This window comes from Anser anser (assembly GCF_964211835.1).
Source record: "Anser anser genome assembly, chromosome: 2".
NCBI lineage: Eukaryota > Metazoa > Chordata > Aves > Anseriformes > Anatidae > Anser > Anser anser.
Window position 1 is genome coordinate 147,563,016 of NC_139721.1, and position 18,593 is coordinate 147,581,608.

The 18,593-nt window shown below is 43.5% G+C and overlaps 1 protein-coding gene across 2 annotated transcripts in view; it reads right to left on the reverse strand.

Moving 5' to 3' along the window:
- Window positions 1-18,538, reverse strand: part of ITGB1 (integrin subunit beta 1) — a 44,533-nt gene extending 25,995 nt beyond the window's left edge. The window contains exon 1 of one of the 2 annotated variants that reach the window (XM_083822944.1): window positions 18,220-18,538. In XM_083822944.1, the coding sequence (XP_083679070.1) occupies window positions 18,220-18,228 (9 nt within the window). In that variant the 5' untranslated portion in view covers window positions 18,229-18,538. The remainder of the gene's footprint in view (window positions 1-18,219) is intronic. The other variant, XM_083822945.1, reaches the window with a different exon arrangement.
- Between the last annotated feature and the right edge of the window lie 55 nt (window positions 18,539-18,593).

Genomic DNA, 18,593 nt, shown 5'->3' on the forward strand with positions numbered 1-18,593 from the left:
TATATTTTATCCAACAATAATATTAGATGTCTCGTATTTTTCTGACAAATCATTTTGGCCCACTTTTGCCTTCAGTGGATCCTGCAGCCAGAGGGCGGGGGAAGTTTAGACGTAGGAGAATTGAGAGAATTTGGTGTGGGATAACTCTGCTAGATGGTGTGTATAGGCACATAAGAAACTTTTGGTAAAAAAAAAAAAAAGGAAACACAACAAAACAAAAAATAGAAAAACTGAACTGTGAACTATACCCAACCCAACTTTTGAACATTATTCATTGCACAGCTAACTCGGGTTTCTCCCTCTGGCCATCCCTGCAGAGGTGTTGCTCCTTCATTCTCAGAACTACTTCATGAACACCCAGTGTTTAATGGGCTGTCTAAGCAAGCCCCTTCTAAATCAAACGTGTGTGACCGCAAGCCTTGCTGAGAGGGTAAGTGTGATTCAAAAAAGAGCCGAGGAGAGAGAAAGGGTGTGAGGTTGGCGAGAGACAGCAGTCAGAGGGACACGAGCAGCCTGGAGGGGAAGGCCTCACTGGGCCGCTGAGCTTCCTTCTGGCCTGGCTTCACGGAAGCCATGTTGTGTTTAGCAAACCTTGCCCCCTCCGGATGAAGGGATATACTGCTCCTCTGCTTTAAGTTTTGCTTTAAGTACAGCCCAGAAACGGGGTGGTCTTTTCAGTAAGAGCAAACCAAGCTGCTGGCATCAGTTTAGTACTGTCTTTTCTGTTGGCCAAGATTATAAACAGTTCACCTTTTTAGGGCAGACTAGCAGTGGATGCACAGCGAGCCCATGCAGACTATATAAATAAGCCAGCAAAGATGTGACACAGTGCTAAAACTATGACTAAGACGATTTGGAAAAGAAACGCTCCTGTGGAAATGCATCCACATGATGAATGCAGCTCTGGGCACCGATTCCCCGTGAAGTTAACGAGGAAAATGTCCTTTCCCTTTCCCATATAAGGCCGCGGCGGTGCCTCTCCTCAGCCGCTCGCCTGCCCTCCCACGTGCTCCGGCTCACTTCCTTCACCTCCAGCGCTGAATGGCTTTTCCATCTGTGAGTACTGGAACGACTTCAGGAAAGATTTGCTGGTGTGGACGCTTGCTTGGACTGCGAACCTCCTCCCAGCCCCTGCCGCAACCTGCTCGTGGCGGTGTCAAACCCGCTTGCCCTGTGGGTCACCGCTCAGCGCTCCGGATTGCCATGCTGCCGACTTGTATGTTAAGGGAATAAGCAAAACCAGTAACGCCCAGCTACACCAGACCGTCAAAAAGGAGCCCATGTAAACCCCTGGCGGAACAGGAACTAAATCCTGTGTCGGTATTCAACCACAGAATATGGGAACAGAAAATAACCCATTGTTACAAGGGAAAAAAAAGAAGCTTTTTGCGCAACATTTACATATTTTCCTATTACACTTGTTGTTCCCCTTTTAATTAAATCCTTGAAAAATATCCCAGAATCCTTGAAAAAGTTATTTTCCCCCTGAAAAAAGCAGCTCAAAAAATTCAAAAGGTAAGCTTGCCAAGAACTGAAATCTCTCTATATTTAACAACTAAATCACAACCTGGATCCTTTTTAAAAGGCTGCAAATGGCGTGCTGCTGAAAAGCTGATTTTAAAATTATTTCTGTATGTTTGCTAACCCTAATCTATTTTTGTTAAATATTTTAGGAAGACAAACATGGGCATAACCTTGAATGCTTGAACTAGTTGCTTTCCAAGATTTTTCACTAAGTGCCTCATCAAATAGTAATGTCTAAATAGACTTTTTTTCAGTATGAAAAAAAACAATCCAGCTTTTATGTACGTCTCTGAAGCTTCTAATTTGAAATAAGAGAATCATCAAGTGACAACAGGAGAAAACGGGTTACTTCTCTGCAGCGAGACTAATTTTAAATTTGCAAATCAAGTATCAACACCTTTGTATTCTGCTCATCACCACATATTTAGAAATAAAATTTACTCCTCCATATTACTAAAGCCTTTTGCAGGTTTTTTTCTTTAAATTAGAACAGCAACAGCATCTGTGTAGAAAATTAACCGGGCAAATGGGATCAAGAAAAAAAGATAAGCATTGTGGAAGCATTAATTCCTTTGAAATTAAGTGTCAGTGGTTAAGACGCTCAACCATTGCAGCATTGTCCCAGTCCGTCAAGCAGCTCCTCACCTCACCCTGGGCTCCAGCATCCATCAGGCCAATGCCAAGCAAAGGAAAAAAAACTACGAGGCATGTGCCTGCATGGTGTATTGAGTTGGGCCTTGCTGCAAAGCTTTATACTCATACATACCCACACTTCGGAACGCAGGGGAAGTATGCACAGGTCAGACACCCAGCAAGAACTGAGTTGTTGTGCAGAAGCCACCTTTTTGAGGCAATAACCACAGAGCCTGCTTACCCACATCCCCACAGACCACTCTAACTAAACTTATAAAACTAGAAATGAATAAGCAGCTCACACTTTTGGACTACCATTTGCACTTCCTGCAGACTGACACCTCTATACATCAGCTGTGTTTTCACGGGTTTAAAGCTTGATTGAGAAATGCTGTACAGAATTAATCCCTTCTAAAACTGAGATGGTGTTTACAACAGCCACTTTGACCTAGCCCTAGAATGGAAAGTCACTAAACAGAACTGCCCCATCCTACTCCTCCTTGTTGGTAATTCTTACTACTTTCCTTTCTGACCTGTCACCATTAATAAAACCACCAAGAAGAGCCAGAGCAGTGAAATGATCTGGCGGATGCACTAAGCCAGCAAAGAAAGTACCTGTTTTCAGCCACTGGGTACAAAAACGCTCATCCTGGCATGGCAGAGGTGGTGAGAAAAATCAGATAGGGATGGAGGAAAAGAGAACTGGGAGAAGAACAAAGGATGCCTCTGCCCCGCACAGCCTGTGGCTGTATGCTGGACTAGAGTGGTCACACGGTCAGCCCCGACCCCCAGTCGCCAAGGCTCTGTTTATAAAAGGAGCAGGAAGAGACATGTTTCTAAAATAAGCAGAATTAAATACTCTCTGGAGACATCTGACTCAGGACTCGATGGATACCGTGCTAAAAGAGTTTTCTTCATTCAGTCCGGAAGGTTTACCCTCTTTAGCTAAAGGCCAAAGTTTTCAGTGTGAATTTTAGAGACTGGCAAGATGGTATCCCATTCACATTTCTGAAAAAGATGGAAGAAAAAAAGGACATGGCAATTTTCCTTAACTGGAAAAAAAAAACAAACCTGGTGACATGGGGCAGATACTAACAACAGCAACCCACACCACTGCCAGCACTCCAGATGGCCACAACTGCAACCGATGTTCACTGCAAACCCTAACTTGCCCCGATATGCAACAACTGTACGCACTATCCCTTCTGCTTGTGTAACAGTTCACTGCTAAGCAGCAATTCGCTATAAAAAGATGGTGGTAAATCAGTGTCTTTCTGCTCTCTCTCTTTAGAGAGGTATATTGGTTAGAAAAGCACAGGTACAAAAATTAAAATGTTTCACGCCATAGAGTTAATCTTGGTATTTTGAATCAAAGGTGTGGGGTAGATTTTCCAACAAAACTAAAATAGGTAATTCCTTACTTGATACCGTAGCAGCTATCTTATTTAATCAACAAGAATGTTGCTGTGACACTGAATTCTAGTTGGAATACACTGCTTGCGCTGCAAAACCTGCGACCATCACATCAAGAATATACCTGGAGCATCGTTCTACATGGCAGTGGAGATTTGGGGTACGCGCTGACAGCTGAAAAAAAAGCAAGACATGTTAAAGAACCCAAACCTTCACTCACCATGCAAAACTACTTGCTTCCCAGCTGCAGACCTGGCTTTTTGCTCAGTGCCCTGAGGACACGCTTTCACAGGCCGGCCCAGCTGCTGACCCTGCACCAACAGAGATCAGCAAGTGGGGGGTTTGTGGGCTGGGAACTTAGTGGAAATGGTTGAGAATGAAACTGGAAATGCGGGCTCAAGAGTGGGACTTTGCAGCATTACAATTCACACAGAAATGCAAGACCTAAGCCTGTTTGCACCAGCTTACTGCATGGTTCAGCAAGACCAAGATGTTCCTTCTCTCCCGGGGAGCTTAACAGACCTTAACAGATCACTGCAGTAATATGGAAAGAATGGGACATTAACCCAGATTAATGTGCAAAATAAGAAATTCTTTAGTACTGAAACAGCTTTTGCACAAAAATTCATCACATCAAGACTGCTTACTCAAACTGCGTCCTGAAAAAGCTTTGTTAAGGCATAATGTCTTCAGCTACTGTGAAGCTACAGGATAAACCAACCAGCAACATTTCACACTGGACTTCGTTTCTCTTTGTTATTATCTCTAAGTTGATGGAATAAAACAACCATGTTCAACAAATACTCCTGATAAGCATTTCCACAACCACTTTGTTCTACTGGGGCATCATATGTTAAAGTAAAATATGATACACCAGCTAGGACTTACATTTTAATTACAGAGTTAGAATCTCCAGGAAACTAGTTTTCTGCTCAGGTTAGGGAGACCAAATCCTCTAGTATGGTTATCTGAAGTTATGACACAATTAGTGTATGTCACTGTTTAGTTCAGAAAACCTCTGCAGAGCTGGGAGTTCAAAAAAAGGTGAAAACGCACATTTCTGAATTGAGAACCACAGGGAAAGATATCATAGTTCTGCAGCTTCTGCAAGGGAACCTGCAACCACCTCCTGTACTTAGGAAGGCAGACAAACATATCTGGTGACTCAACTGGCTTGCTGAGAGGCTCAGTAATGTCTTGTATCACATAACTGCCCACAGTTAGTTTACACTTACAGCTGTAGAAAAGTGGCTTAAGATTCACTGAAAAGCATGGGAGTCGGTGGGAAATCCACAGGTGTTAGGTTCTAAAATATATTTGTGGGTCTGAAATCACAACTGAAAACCCAGCACGCGGCACCTGTGCCACGCTGCTCTTCAGCTGAATTCATGCAACTGTTCACACGCATGTACCAGCAGGCTGCAAACACAGCTTATGAACAGAGGTCCAAATGTGTTCTCATGTCTGCTTGTGTCCCTAGAGGACGGGATTTCTCTTTGTTAGTTTATAGAAGACACAGCTGTTTTAAAACAGAATAGCTAACTTAACAAGCAGTCACAGAGTTTGATCATAGTATTTCTTTTATATATGGTATTTATTGATATTTATTCCTGGATTTCAAGGGAGCCCTCAACCTAGTGACAGTTTTAAATAATGGAAGGAACAGCAATTAAGTATTTTTCTGAAGAGTACATTTTGGTCTTGATTTGAATCAGAGTGGAAACAAATCTGCCCAAGTTAGGTGCCTGGCTGCACGGAGGCGGGTGGGGATGGAGATTTTTCTTGATAGAACACGTAAGTTTCCTCTGTTAGCAGAAAAAGGAGGTACCTGTTTCAGAACAACTGCAGATGTCAAAGTTTCCTTCTGTGTGACACCTTTCCACCTCAAGAAACATAAAACTAAGAGGACACGGCACATCTTCTGGTGGTACGGTATGACAAAAGGAAGCTAATGGTTCCCAGATATTTTATAGCACATACCCAAGACGTGAGATAACTGGGCTCCAGAGCCTCCTCAGCCTCAAAGGGTTTGAATTCACATTTCCAGGGAATGCTGTGGATATTCCGGTAAGAGCATTCATCATTATTCTTATAATAACTATGCTGCTATGCAGCCAAGAACAAAAGGCACCAAGACAGAAAACAAGCTGACAAGGTTTTGACTGCTGTTTAAGGGCTAAAGCACTTGGATGACGGGAGGTAGAAGAAAGATGTAAGCGGGGTTCCAGATCCTATTTGCTGTAATCATATTGCCAATGGATAAAAGCAAAGAGTCTTGGAGATCATCGTTTGGAGTGTTAGCTTTCCTTCTTTCTCCCTGAATAACATAACCTGTAGAGAAGTGGAGGGAAACGAACGTATGTTTACAACCAGATGCAGAAGAGAGCCTGAACTGCACATCTCCCGTTATCACGCACGACCACTCTTAGTGGACACCAAGCAAAAATCATTCTCTAATTGTGGACCTGACAGCTCCGAACCATATGGTCTATGGAGGAACTATGGAGTAAAGGAAGGTAAGGTGAACACTCATCCTCCAACAGGCAACTTAAGGCAAGGAGAGACCTATTAAATTTAGACTCCTATGAAGCACAGCAATCCTATTTAGGCAGGCTCAATTACATACCATGTTTTGCTTCATTGGACTGCATTTCGATACAAGTTTTCAGTAGCAAAGTCCCGTGATAATTTCACTTAATGACTAACAAACTCCTGCAACCAGCTGCAAACCTAAATAACATTGATCACAAACAAAAACAAGTTATGTAGCGCTCTAGTAAATTGTAAAGATTACTCCTAGCATGGCCAAAGCCTATTCAGACAGAAAGATGTTCCAAAAAGACAAAGTAAATAGTCACACAAATCCAGATTTCATGCCGGTGACAGTGACTGAAAGTAACAGAGTGAGGAAAAAAGGGAGCTCAGGGACACCACGAAGATGCTGCTGCTGACAAGTGTTTTCACCTGTTGAATCAGCAAGCCCCGCGAGTAACCTCAGTCTCTTGCCTTCGATGTAATGCCTTCTGGAGAGCACTGCGGTACGGGCAGGCCGACGTCGGGTAGTCAGCACCGCTTCCAAAGCAGGGATGGCTTCTCAAATAGTATGGCAAATAGTATCTCCTGTGCATGGCAATGAGTCATGACTAGATCTCCTCTGCGCTACCACACTATTAATAATTATTCATTTAACAAGAGCATTCATCTGCTGTACTGGACATCCTTGTCCTCAGCTTGGTCCTAACGTGGACAAAGAGCTTATTTGTATAACGTTTTCTTAAACTGTTGAAACATACTCGTAAGGCAAGGTTCCTCAGTTCAGGATTTGCTTTGGAAAGCATATCGATGCTTGTAAGGCAAGTAGTACATGGACAGCTCACAAAAACAAGCCGTCCAGGATCACCACGTATAGGAAACGGCTTGAGAGCCAACTGAGATGCTCTGTCTCAGGAGAATATTATTTTTTCCATATAGATTTACTTCAAAAATATAAAAGGAATTTATCCACAGACTATAGTTTATGGAATAAACTCACAACCGTATTTCAGAAATGACATGAACTAGCAGGTACATTGTGCTTAATGTTCAACATTAAATTAGGAGAGAAACACAGCTCCTCATATTCTCAAGCAGAGAAGGCAGAGGCCTGCAGCTACATCTAATTAAAACACCAGCAATATGCTTTTACTGTTTAATACCTGTAACTTACTCCTAGCTTCAACTACGATGTGCACCTTTTTTTCCAAAAAGCCAGTTTGTAATTTTATCTTGCTGTTGCACACCTCTCAAACTACTGTGTTTGATAAAATACCAAATAAAAAAGCAGAATACCGCCTCCACACACATTTCTCTAACAAATCACATGTTGGTGCATCCTGTCTGCAGAAAGCTGCAATTCCTACAATGACATTATGAAATTACTTAACTTCAATCAAGAAGAAAATACTAAAACCTATTCATGCCGCTGCTTATGGTAGCGTGCAAGCGTATCACAAAGACAGCTGGTTAGCCTTCCAGAGGTGCTAACAGCAAGACCCTGTGTACAGATACTGTGGTTGAAAGTAATAGTTTCTCTATCAACAGCTTCTACACAAGTATATCTTGAAAGCTTCCTCTTTAAGGATAAATATATGGGGATGGGTTAAGCGTTAAGAACTGAAACATCTCACTTTCTTCAAACGTTGATTTTCTTCACCTCAAAATCTTCACTGCCAAAAATGTTTCCTGATCTGTTCCCCAGAGGTTTCCAATAGTTCAAGTCAACCGCAGCCTTAATGATTCCAAGCATACTATCTCCAAGACCACACTGTACCAATTCTGTTATCAGTAGCCAGTTTTTCATAGTAAATACTTAAGTTTTTCATTATTACAAGCATCTCTTTACACAATTGCGATTAAAACAAAGCAAAATATCTGTTGTTGCGTCACTTTTCAAATGCTTTGTAACCCACCAGTGATTTCTGCCATGATAATTTAATTTCCCCTCTTGCTTAAATGTGGCACTTTTGCATGGGGGGAGATGAATTTAGCATCCAGCTTGTTCACAAAGGTCTTTCTAGTACACAACACTACTTGGCTAAGTTTAGCATTTCCATCTCAGATTACAATTAGGAATGCTACCTAATGATTTAAGGCATTCTAGTTGAAAACATGGGCGTCTGTTCCTTGTGGTAGTATTAAATTCCCATACACTCTGCACCACTTACTACTCCCATAAAGAGGCTATTTAATTTTGTGCAACTCAAACCTCACATTTATCCACACACAGGGAAAAGAAAAGTTTAGTTAAACATATAAATATAGCTCTTAACACAGCTGGCCGTAATTGATGCTTCTGAGGCCGTATTGCCTTAGTAATATTCCACGACTGTCGTAACGTCTGGCTAAACTTACTTTAATCCAAGGCTTTGTTTTAAAGGGGAAGCAGAAGAGAGGTATTTACGTTCTTAAGCAAAAGGAATGTCAGTTAATACAGTGTTTCACGTCTATTTCTTTAAGAGAAAAATGCTTGAAAACGTCCCACTCGCTGTCACGGCAGGTACTACAGGAAATCACAAGCTGGCATACCACAAAGTGCAAACTTAACGGAAACTCCGTTTTTACATGGCAGAGTTACCCACCAGTAACCATCGTGAACACTCTGGTACAGTTTCGGCGACTAAAACCAAGACGAAAGCCAACTGCTGCTGAAAGAAACTGTAGTGCTACAGCACCCCCACCTCCAAAAAATCCAGTTCTGTGCTCCCCATCTTGCAACCGACCCCATGCCCTCAGCTGCCACCTCGGCCTGCAGGGCTGCAGGAGGACACCTCGGTCATCCCCTTCCTCTTCCACATCCAGGCCAATTTTCTGGAAGCTTCAGAAAACTGAACCAGGCCTCCAAATGGACAGATGAGTACTGAAAAAGCAACTTCTGCGAGGTCACAGCCGGCTGCCGGAATGACTGACCTTGGTAACTGCGCTGCGCCCCTTGGGTGCTGCTAAACCAAGGCGGGCCCACCTACCTTCCTGCCCTGCTCTCCTCCGGTACTGCTCCGTAACAGCGAGACAGTCTGGGGAGCTGTTCTGAGTTATATATATATATATTTATTTTTCAATTGTTTGTTAGCATAAATTAACTGGCAAAAAATTAAAAAAAAAAAATTAAGACTACTGCAGAGCAAACCACTCGATTTTTTTATTTCAGGTTTCTAATGACAAGTATGTGGTGTAACATTTATATATATAGTATCTAAATATTTAATTGTGAGTTTTAAAAAGATGCATTATCTAACACACTTTAGAGTGAGACTTGCACTGAAACAACTCTCAGCCCCAACATACTTTGAACATTGGGTAAATGGCCAGGAAAATGAATATACAGAATTAATAATAAAAAAACCCTGCCATCCCACTACATACAGCTTCACAGAGCTCTATCTATCTATTTTTATATACATATACATACACACACATACAAAATATACACACACACACAGCCCTATAAACAAAACGACTAATGATGATGATTAATACAATGGCAGTGACAACTGGCTAGGTATAAGCATGCACTGGAAACGGTGGACTTCTCCCAAATTTTAATCTGGGAGTTTGAATACTTGGCAAAAATTCACCCATCTGACCAAAACAAAACAAAACAAACAAAAAAAAAAACAACAAAAAAAAAACCAGCAATCTCAAAATGAGTAAGTTTTACGTGAGATCCATCACAAAGCCGTCCTTGCCTGAACAACTTGCCTATTAACACACTTCTGCTGCTTTTCAGAGCAGGATTTTAGGCTTGGAGATCACAAGGTACTTCTAAGGGTCCTGCAAAAGATGATAAAAGATGAGGTTTCTCAAAGCATATGAGCAGATCTGCCAGTTTGTTGCTACTGAACGGCAACACTTCCACTTCTTCAGACCCTAATTCTGACTTTGCAACTTTTGTCTGTAACTCATATCCACTGCGGACAATGCTTCCACCTAACTGAAATGCTGAGTTATTTCTCACCTGATCTAGCAAGGTAACACGGATTATTCAAGTCAGAAGAGCACTGACGCATGCACGAGCAGATGCTGTAAGGCTCCACAACAGTTTACGCCAATTTAATTCTGGATTATTGCAGTTCCACACTCCTCTGATCACAAGCCACGCATCTCCCATTCCTCCCCTTGACCTAACGAGTGTTACTGGTAGTGCACACAGCCACCCACTTGAAGCAGCTGATTTAAAGGAAAGTTATTTTTTGTCACGATATTTTTCGACCAGATGAGCTACTTCAGTGACTTACTGTACTGCCTTGTGCCTTCCGCTGCTGGTGCAACGAGGACGAAGGCTGCAAGCTACAGGGAGCAGGGAGAATCAGACTGCAACAGCTATGACCTACTTTGGTATAAATTGCTGCAAGACGGTGTTCCTATGAAAATGAAATGTATTTTCACTTGAACTTACAGTCCCAGGGCTACTGGGACACTTTATGAAACACAAAATTCAGGTAAATTTGCAGAAGACAAGTGGTTTTCATGGTTTTGTGTTCTCCTTAATGAGCGAGTTCCTTTTTTTCTTTAAACTCTGCAGAAACACAATCTTAAAACTGCTGCCAGCTACAAGTAAACATTAATAATATTAAATACAGACATTAATTCATTCAGAAAGTGAAACTGCATTGAAAATTATGCACCAAAAAAAGCCAGTATCTATGCAAGCTTTTTTATTACTATCTAAACGCCCTCCAAATTGGTCAGCTGGCAGTGAAAGAAGTGCTGGCAGCAATTTTACATGCTATAGTTACTTTTTAATGCTAAAACTGAGTTCTTCGCTGAAACTGCTGATATCAGCAACATGGCTATGTAACATTTTTGTCTGGCCTTTGAAAATTCAAGCAACATCTGCAGTGGAGGGAGGTAGCACACAGGAAAAAATAATGTTTATCACTGTTTTTTAAAATTTTATGATGCAGTTTAAACAACCTATAGCTGGTATGTATAGTATGTTCTTCCGAAAAAGGAAATTTGCTGTTTCCTTTTTTTTAAAACACCCAAGTCCACGCCCAAGAAAATCTAAACACTGAAATTCTTGAACATTTGTTTCTCACACGGATTTTTATTTGCATAGAAATGAGAAAAACAAAACAGATAAGGAATGCCCCATTTTCGAACTGTACAGTAAAAGTAAAGAAAAAATGTTATCTCCTAAAACGTTACACTTAGAGATATTTTGCAAATTCACATAGGCTACGTTCATGCACAATTAAGGATAGATTTGTATCTATTCTGAGGCAAAACCATCAAGCCTACATTTCAAAAATGGTCAAGACTTGTAGTTTACAGAAATCAGCTACAGTACTACTCTCAGTATCTGGACAATCTTCAACTAACACCAGAAATCGGGCACATTAACATATACTAAATACAAGCTTGCAAAAACACAAAAGAAACTTCATAGACTGTAATTCCTGACTTTCTTTCATGCCCATCACTAAAACAAAATTTCAGTCCAAAAAGAGAAAAAAACAGCCCGAACACACTGTTTCAAAGGCAGCAAATAATCAACCTTACTTACACTGGTTGATCTTGTGTATCGTGCTAATAAAAACTACCTCATTTCTTCTTTTTATCATCAGAAGAAGGTGCATTTCACTTCTTGAAAGGACAAGTGCAAAGTTTTCAGCCATTCCACTATTAAAGATGCTGTAATAACACAGCAACTCATCCTGATGGAGAATTTGATGCAATTTTAACCACAACCAACTACTGAGACATGTCACCTCTTGATCCTTTGGAGAGTGCTTTATATTTAACATCAAAAAAATTGCAGTCGTTTGTATTTATCTTCACTTCAAAAACAGTCCTTCCTTTCACCTGTTCTCATCTTCACACAAAAGCCTGAATCTAAGATCAGTAAAAGCAGATAGCTGAGGGGCTCGGCAGAGCGTGGGTGTTGCCCGATTTAATACTTGGGCAACTGAAGCTGCAGAGGATGCTGGCCAAAATGCCCCAACGCCAGGCCCTTCAAGTGATGTCCTGCAGCTCCTGCTTGGTTCACGATAACCCACATTACTGCACAGCTCACCGGGAGAGAGTGGCACGGGACCCCACGTTGGGACAGGGTAAGGCCATGGCAGGCTGCCCCATGCAAAGGCACCAAACCGAAGGGCTTCCCCCGCAGCCAGCCTGCTGCACCCCGGTAAGACACACCGAACTACAGCTCCCCCAACGAAAATTAACAAGCCGTGCAATGACTGATTCTCCTGATTTATTATTTTCTCCCTTTGCAAAAACGAACAGCCCCACGTCCTTATCTCAATACTTTCTTCAAGGTCAAGGTTGTACCAAACCAGAGAGCTCAGCAGCAGGTTTCTTTTTCAAAAACATGATTTCGGGGATTAATACACGTAATACCCAAGATACTGCCTTTGACTTACAAGAATCACCATTTCCTACATGAAATGCTGACTCTTTCTAAATTGATCTAATCCAATTATTTTTCTTCTCTTTTAAATAACCACAAATCAGTCATTTTCGCATGAGGGTGATTTCATTGTTTCAGTTTAGCCCAATATATATAATTACTGTTTTTCATTTTACCGCAAGGAACGAGAAGAGAAGGTACTTTCACTTTTTCAGTTCAGCTTCCACATCAAAAGTGCCATTACCTGTACAGTTCGACACGTAAAAAGAAAATTATTTGTTTATAGTCATAACAGAAAATTAATTACATGTGAGTACTTGTACATAGTATAGGTACTACACAGAAGTCTACACTTTCATACAAGTCCATATAAATGATGGCTCTCCTTCCTGCTCATACACTAGAAACTATCGACAGCAGAAGTTAAAACTAAGTGAAGTCAAAGCTAGGACTAAGTTGAACACAAGCAATCTTGTACAAAACACATATCATAAATAAACTGCAAATATTATGTTGATTTTTTTTTAGGGGAAAATACTATATCGAACTTGTTACAGCTTACAAGCATTTGAGCATTTTAACAAGAATGTGCAGTTAAGTGTGGTCTCACAAATTAGAGGTTTAGGGAAAACATCTATAGATAGAAAACTAATGGTTTGTTGGCAGAACTCGAGAACTACATTAATTTATCAGAGACACGTGACGTTTTTCTCTGAGAAAGAGAAAAGAATGAAAACGATGGTGAGAAAACACCAAACTCTTCTTAGCTCTTCCTAGCAATAACAAAGTTAAGATTCCAGCCTCAATTTTGTTACTCAAAACTCTCCCCTCTAATAAAAACCACAAGAATACTAATGATATTTCACTGCTGCTGTTGGAAAAGAAAAAGCACATGAAAGAGCTTTTAAGACAGAAAACATATTTCATAACCCTTTTTGCAGCTGACTGTAAAGAGAAATTGAGAAAGATATAGACAAAAAGATCCTTCTAATATACAAAATAGCTTTTATTCAGTGACATCCCAAAGAGGATTACAGGTCAGGTAGGAATCCCATCACCTTTCCCCAAAGTAAATGTTGATATTATAGTTTCGCCAAGCTGCTTTTGTGCATTTGCTTAGTTATGCGCAAATTTTGTACTAAATTACTGACTTCACCATCTCTACGGATTTAAAACATCTTCAAACTGTTAATGGGACAATAAAATACCCTAGGAAGTCCACAGAATCACTCTAATTGGTTTAAGAATGGAAAAGTAAAAGGTGGTTATTACAAAAATACAGTATGTTTAGTGACAACATTCTTCTACAGAGAACACCCTTAATACTGAAAAACACAACTGTACTATTAAGTGATGCCAGTGAGATGCCTGTTGTCTTATTTTCTATTCACAGAAGTCAGAATTTTCATTTTCTCTGCATGACATTTCCAAAATAATCTACTAAGCAAGCTGATACATGTTTTACATCAGACTAGAAGCTCATACAGCCAAAGCACATGTTGTTTTCTCACAATTAAGTTGTATATACTTTTTTCTGGTACTTACACTACTCATCCACACGGGGGGAAAGAAGCAAATTTAGAGAAAGGTCTTATTGGAAATCTACCCTGACTTAAAATTTCAAGTTTAGGTTACCAGGCCATGCCCATGGAGGACAAACTGGGGAAGGAATAAAAAAAAAAAAAAAAAAAAAAAGTAGAATTTGTCTTTCCATTTCTGGGTAAACATGAAAAAGACTCTGTAGGCTACCCCAGTATGTCCATAACTATGACAACGCACAGACACTGGTCAATACTGTGGTCAGCTGTGGTTACTGCACAGCAAGTAACATCAGCCTTTATTCAGAAGGTTTACAACACAGTATGTAACAAAGCAGAGCAACACAGGAAGAACTACACAGAAAAAAAAATAGATTATATTTGACAACATAAGTGACAGTCACAGTAAGTGACAACATCAATTAATTAACCAACTAATTTCAACTTTTTGTCACAAAAGGAGCCTTAAATCTGGGCACGATACTGCCAACGTCTGACCAGGAGATCACGCTGCAGAACATGTTCATCTGCAGTTTTGTGATTCTTTGGCACCCCCCTCTTAAAAAATAATCCAGACCCTCTTCAGAAATACCAGCTAAGCCTCCACTAGGCTAAAGACTCATTTTCCTGTAAAGCCTTAAGATGCACATCCTCGTGTAAAAAATCCCAATGCACATATACACCAGAGCAGCAATGTTAAAGCTCCTAACAAGAACACTACTGTTATGAAGTGTCTTCAAAGCAAGGCAGAGTAGATGCAAGTGCATAATTAGCAATATACGAGACGGGATATGAAAGGCAGGAAAGTACAGAGCTAATTCTGAGCTTTCTGCTACTGAGAGACAGGCAAATTTCTACGGGGCCACATAATGTGGTAGATGGCATAAAAACTTAGTCAAAGGGAAATAGCACACAAACTGGTAAGTACTTTTAAAATGACAATAAAAAAAATCTAACTACAAGTTGCCCTAATTGCATTTTAAAGAATTATTTAATTTATGTAATTGCTTTATGACCTCTACCAGTAGATCCTGAGAAGCTTAAAAAAGAAAAAAAGGCATTCCAACAAGGATTCCCTCTCAGAGGGCTCACTGCAGTTTCTAAAAATAAGTTTGCCAAGGAGAACAGTCAACCTATAAAATATACAAATACATACATCACTTGAAATTCCAGAAAAGAAAATGACAGCAGTACAGGCTCCACTACTGCCAAGCCTGGATTCCTCTTCCAGGTCTAACTAATGCCCTTCCAAGTGCCATCTGAGAAGGCACGATGAATCTTAACGCCAGTTAACTTGCCATACTTAATTAACATTGATTTAAAAAAAAATAATAAAATTTAAAAATGCCTGTTTTAATTGCAGTTTTGCAAGGTCTGACTGCTTGCAGCAGCAGCTCTCACATGGAAGAGGTACAAAAAGTATTAGGAAAGGGGAGGCTGGGATGGGGAGGTAGGGCCCATCAACTGCCAGAAAACGTCCGTTCTGCCTCTGCTCTTTCCTCCCAAAAAAACACTCCTGAGACCACATACTGGGGGCAACATTTTCTCTCAACTAGCAGTGAACGGAAGGCATCTGCACCCTACCTGCAGCGGTGACATGCCCTGAGGCTGTGCCAGGCATCATGTGCGGGTCTGCATTTACTTCTCCTGCAGGAGCTCACCTCCGTGTCCGCTACTAGAGGAGAAAGAGCAACATCTGGGGGAGCCTGTTCCAAAAGCACAGCCTTTGATGGCTTACAAAAAAGGTCCCATCATGGACCAGGTACATCCGCTGTCCTTAACAGCAGTCGTGCTGTAGCCACCATCAGGACGGTTTCTGAAGGCCGCGCTGCCACGGAGAGCCATGCGGTCTGTAACAGGCTGGTCCTCGGGCTTCACCAAGGGGCACATGTGCACCACAAACCTCGTCTAAATCAAGAGCAGTGGAAGGTGGGCATGACAACTGCTTCTGGGCAAGTTGAAGCACTCATACTAAAGGCAGAGAGGGAACTATATTTGGGGTAACAGCATGCGTCAGCCCCGCGGCTGTGTCACTCTCTGAGCTGGCCCCGCTGCTGCCCAAGTTACTACTTCCTGAGCTGTAGCAAACATGCCCTTTTTAAAACTGCATGACAGCAGATCTACCCTGAGAGAAGTACGGGGAGCATGGCTAAGAGCAGGGGGATGAGAACATGAATCAGGAAGAAAGAACAGCAGGAAAAGTTTCCGGACAGTTTGCATTCAGCTGTGGGAATCACTTCCCAAAGGAAGTGGCAGAAGATTAACCACTCGAGTCACTTAAACTCAACCAGACAAAACACTGCAATTCTGCACTCACATCGGCAGCTCATGAATATTCCAGAGAAACTTGCAGCCCTCTGAATCTGTCCCTCGCGAGGGCGGACACAACTAGGACCATTATGCAGAGGGGACAAACGCGTGTCCAGAACCAAATGGTCTCCCTGGCTGCACAGAAAGGACACCAGATTTGTAACTGCTGACGCTTCATTTTTGAAGTAAGACTGGTTATTTATCACACGGCTGGCAAACAGGCACAGCGCTTACCAGCTCCAACTTTGACTACAGTAAGATACCGTCCTCCAGGCCTGTTGAGTTTGCACCTTCCACTTCACGGAACATCTTTGGAAAGGACAAAAGTTGAAGGTGTTCTCATCATGAACTTGCCTCGTCTTGCCTACCGATTGCCAATGGCTCACTGTTTTTGCAACCCTTAAAAATATAGCCTTAGGCAGGCTTGCAAAATGCTACTTAATCATTTGCCAGAGGCAAATATTTTTTTTTTTTTTGTGACAGGGCAACGAATCATCAGTTTCATCACAGGGATGGACACGGACAATGAATGTCTTCACTACTTTTAGAGTTTTGCTTAATTTGTCAAGTTTAAGTCCTAGTAGCACAACGCTTCTTTAAAAAGAAAAAAAAAGTTACTATCAAGTCATCTCATTTCACAGTAGGAAACTGGTTCTTCTCACCCCACCACCATCACCTAGTGAACGTGCCAGGAGCGCAGATTATCTAAAGCCGTTTCCACACACGTGAAGCCCCACTCCATTTCAACACCTAAGCACACGCTCAGCGTTCGCCACGAGTGGTTTCACTGATCTGAATGGAGGTGATCCCTCCTCCTAAAGGTTTGTGTGCATTGGCATGAACAGGACTGCAGCACCAAGCTGGTAAATGCACCACAAAAATCAACATTTTCACCCGACAAGTATGCGCACATGTGTTGGCATGAATGCCCCGTTGTATTATACAAAGGACTAATCCAGCAGAAATGAAGAACTCCTGTCCAACTTTTTTGATAAAGAAATACAGTCACGAAGACCACCTGATGAGTCTAACAGGCAGGCAGACGTTTATTCCATAAGACGAAGACATCTGACATTGGCTCTAAACGCGACCTAAGAGTGAGTCAGGGAAGAATTTCCTATCCCTTCACGCTTCCTCCCAACCATCTGGTACACGAAGGCAGTAATACTGGACAAAACGCGCCGCTCTCATTGTTTTAGGGCATTTCAGAAATCACCACGTGAAAGGGATCGCACACAGCGGCCTCCCATTCCCACTTCCACCCCGAAACACGCTTATATACAGTAAAGGCTCAGCGCCAGCAGAAAAGGCACCGAGCCGAAGGCAGCGAGCAGCCCAAGCGCTGCATTGTGCCCCCGCAGCCATTCAGACAACCCCGCACGCCTCCAACTCGAGGCTTTCAGACAGGCCCAAAACCTCGAGATAGCTACCCAAATTCCTGCCCTGGCTCACACCTTATCGCCCCACTCCTGTCACTCACTCCTTCCCCTTCGCCATGCCGGCAGTCCCGCAGGGCGGACACCCCTCGGGGGGGGGGGGGGGGGCGCCTCCAACTTCACGAGGCGCTGCGGACACCGGGGGGGGGGGGGGGGGGCGGCCACGAAGCGAGCCCCCCGCATCCCTCCCGGGGCCGGGCGGACAAAGGGCCACCGGGCGGGGAGGCCCGAGGCCGCCGTCCCGCCGCCACAGGAAGGAGCCGCAGCCTGGGCCCGGCACCTTCCCGCCCCGCTCCCGGGGCCAGGCGGCTCCCAGGCGGGGAGGAGCCGCGCTGCCCGCCCGCCGCCACCGGAGCCCTCCCGGACCCCCACCCGGGGGCTCCCCGGCTCCGATCCCCGCCCGGGGGGCTCCGATCCCCTCCCGGGGGGCTCCCACCCCCCGCCGGGGGGGCTCCCACCCCCGTCCCCCCGCTACCTCGGCCATGGCCGCGGCGCTGCAGGCTCCTGCCAGGGGGCGCGCTCCGGCCCGCCCGCCTGCGGCTCCCCCCGCGCCCCGGCGTCCCGGGAGCGGGCTGGGCTGGGCTGTGCACGGCGGGACGCCCTGCCTGCCTCCGCGTCCCTCCGTCCCGTCCTGTCCTGTCCTGTCCGCCCGTCCGGCTGCCCTCCGCTCCTCCGAGCTCGCTCCGGGGTGTGCGGGGGGGTGCCCGGCGCGCGGGGCGGCGGGGGAAGGGAGAGGAGGGAGGGAAGGGGAGGGAGGGGAAGGTCCGCGCTCGGCCGCCCTCTCCCCGCCCCGGAAACACATTCCTCCCCGCTGCCGTCAAGCCCCAGGCGGGGGCGCGGAGGAGGCGC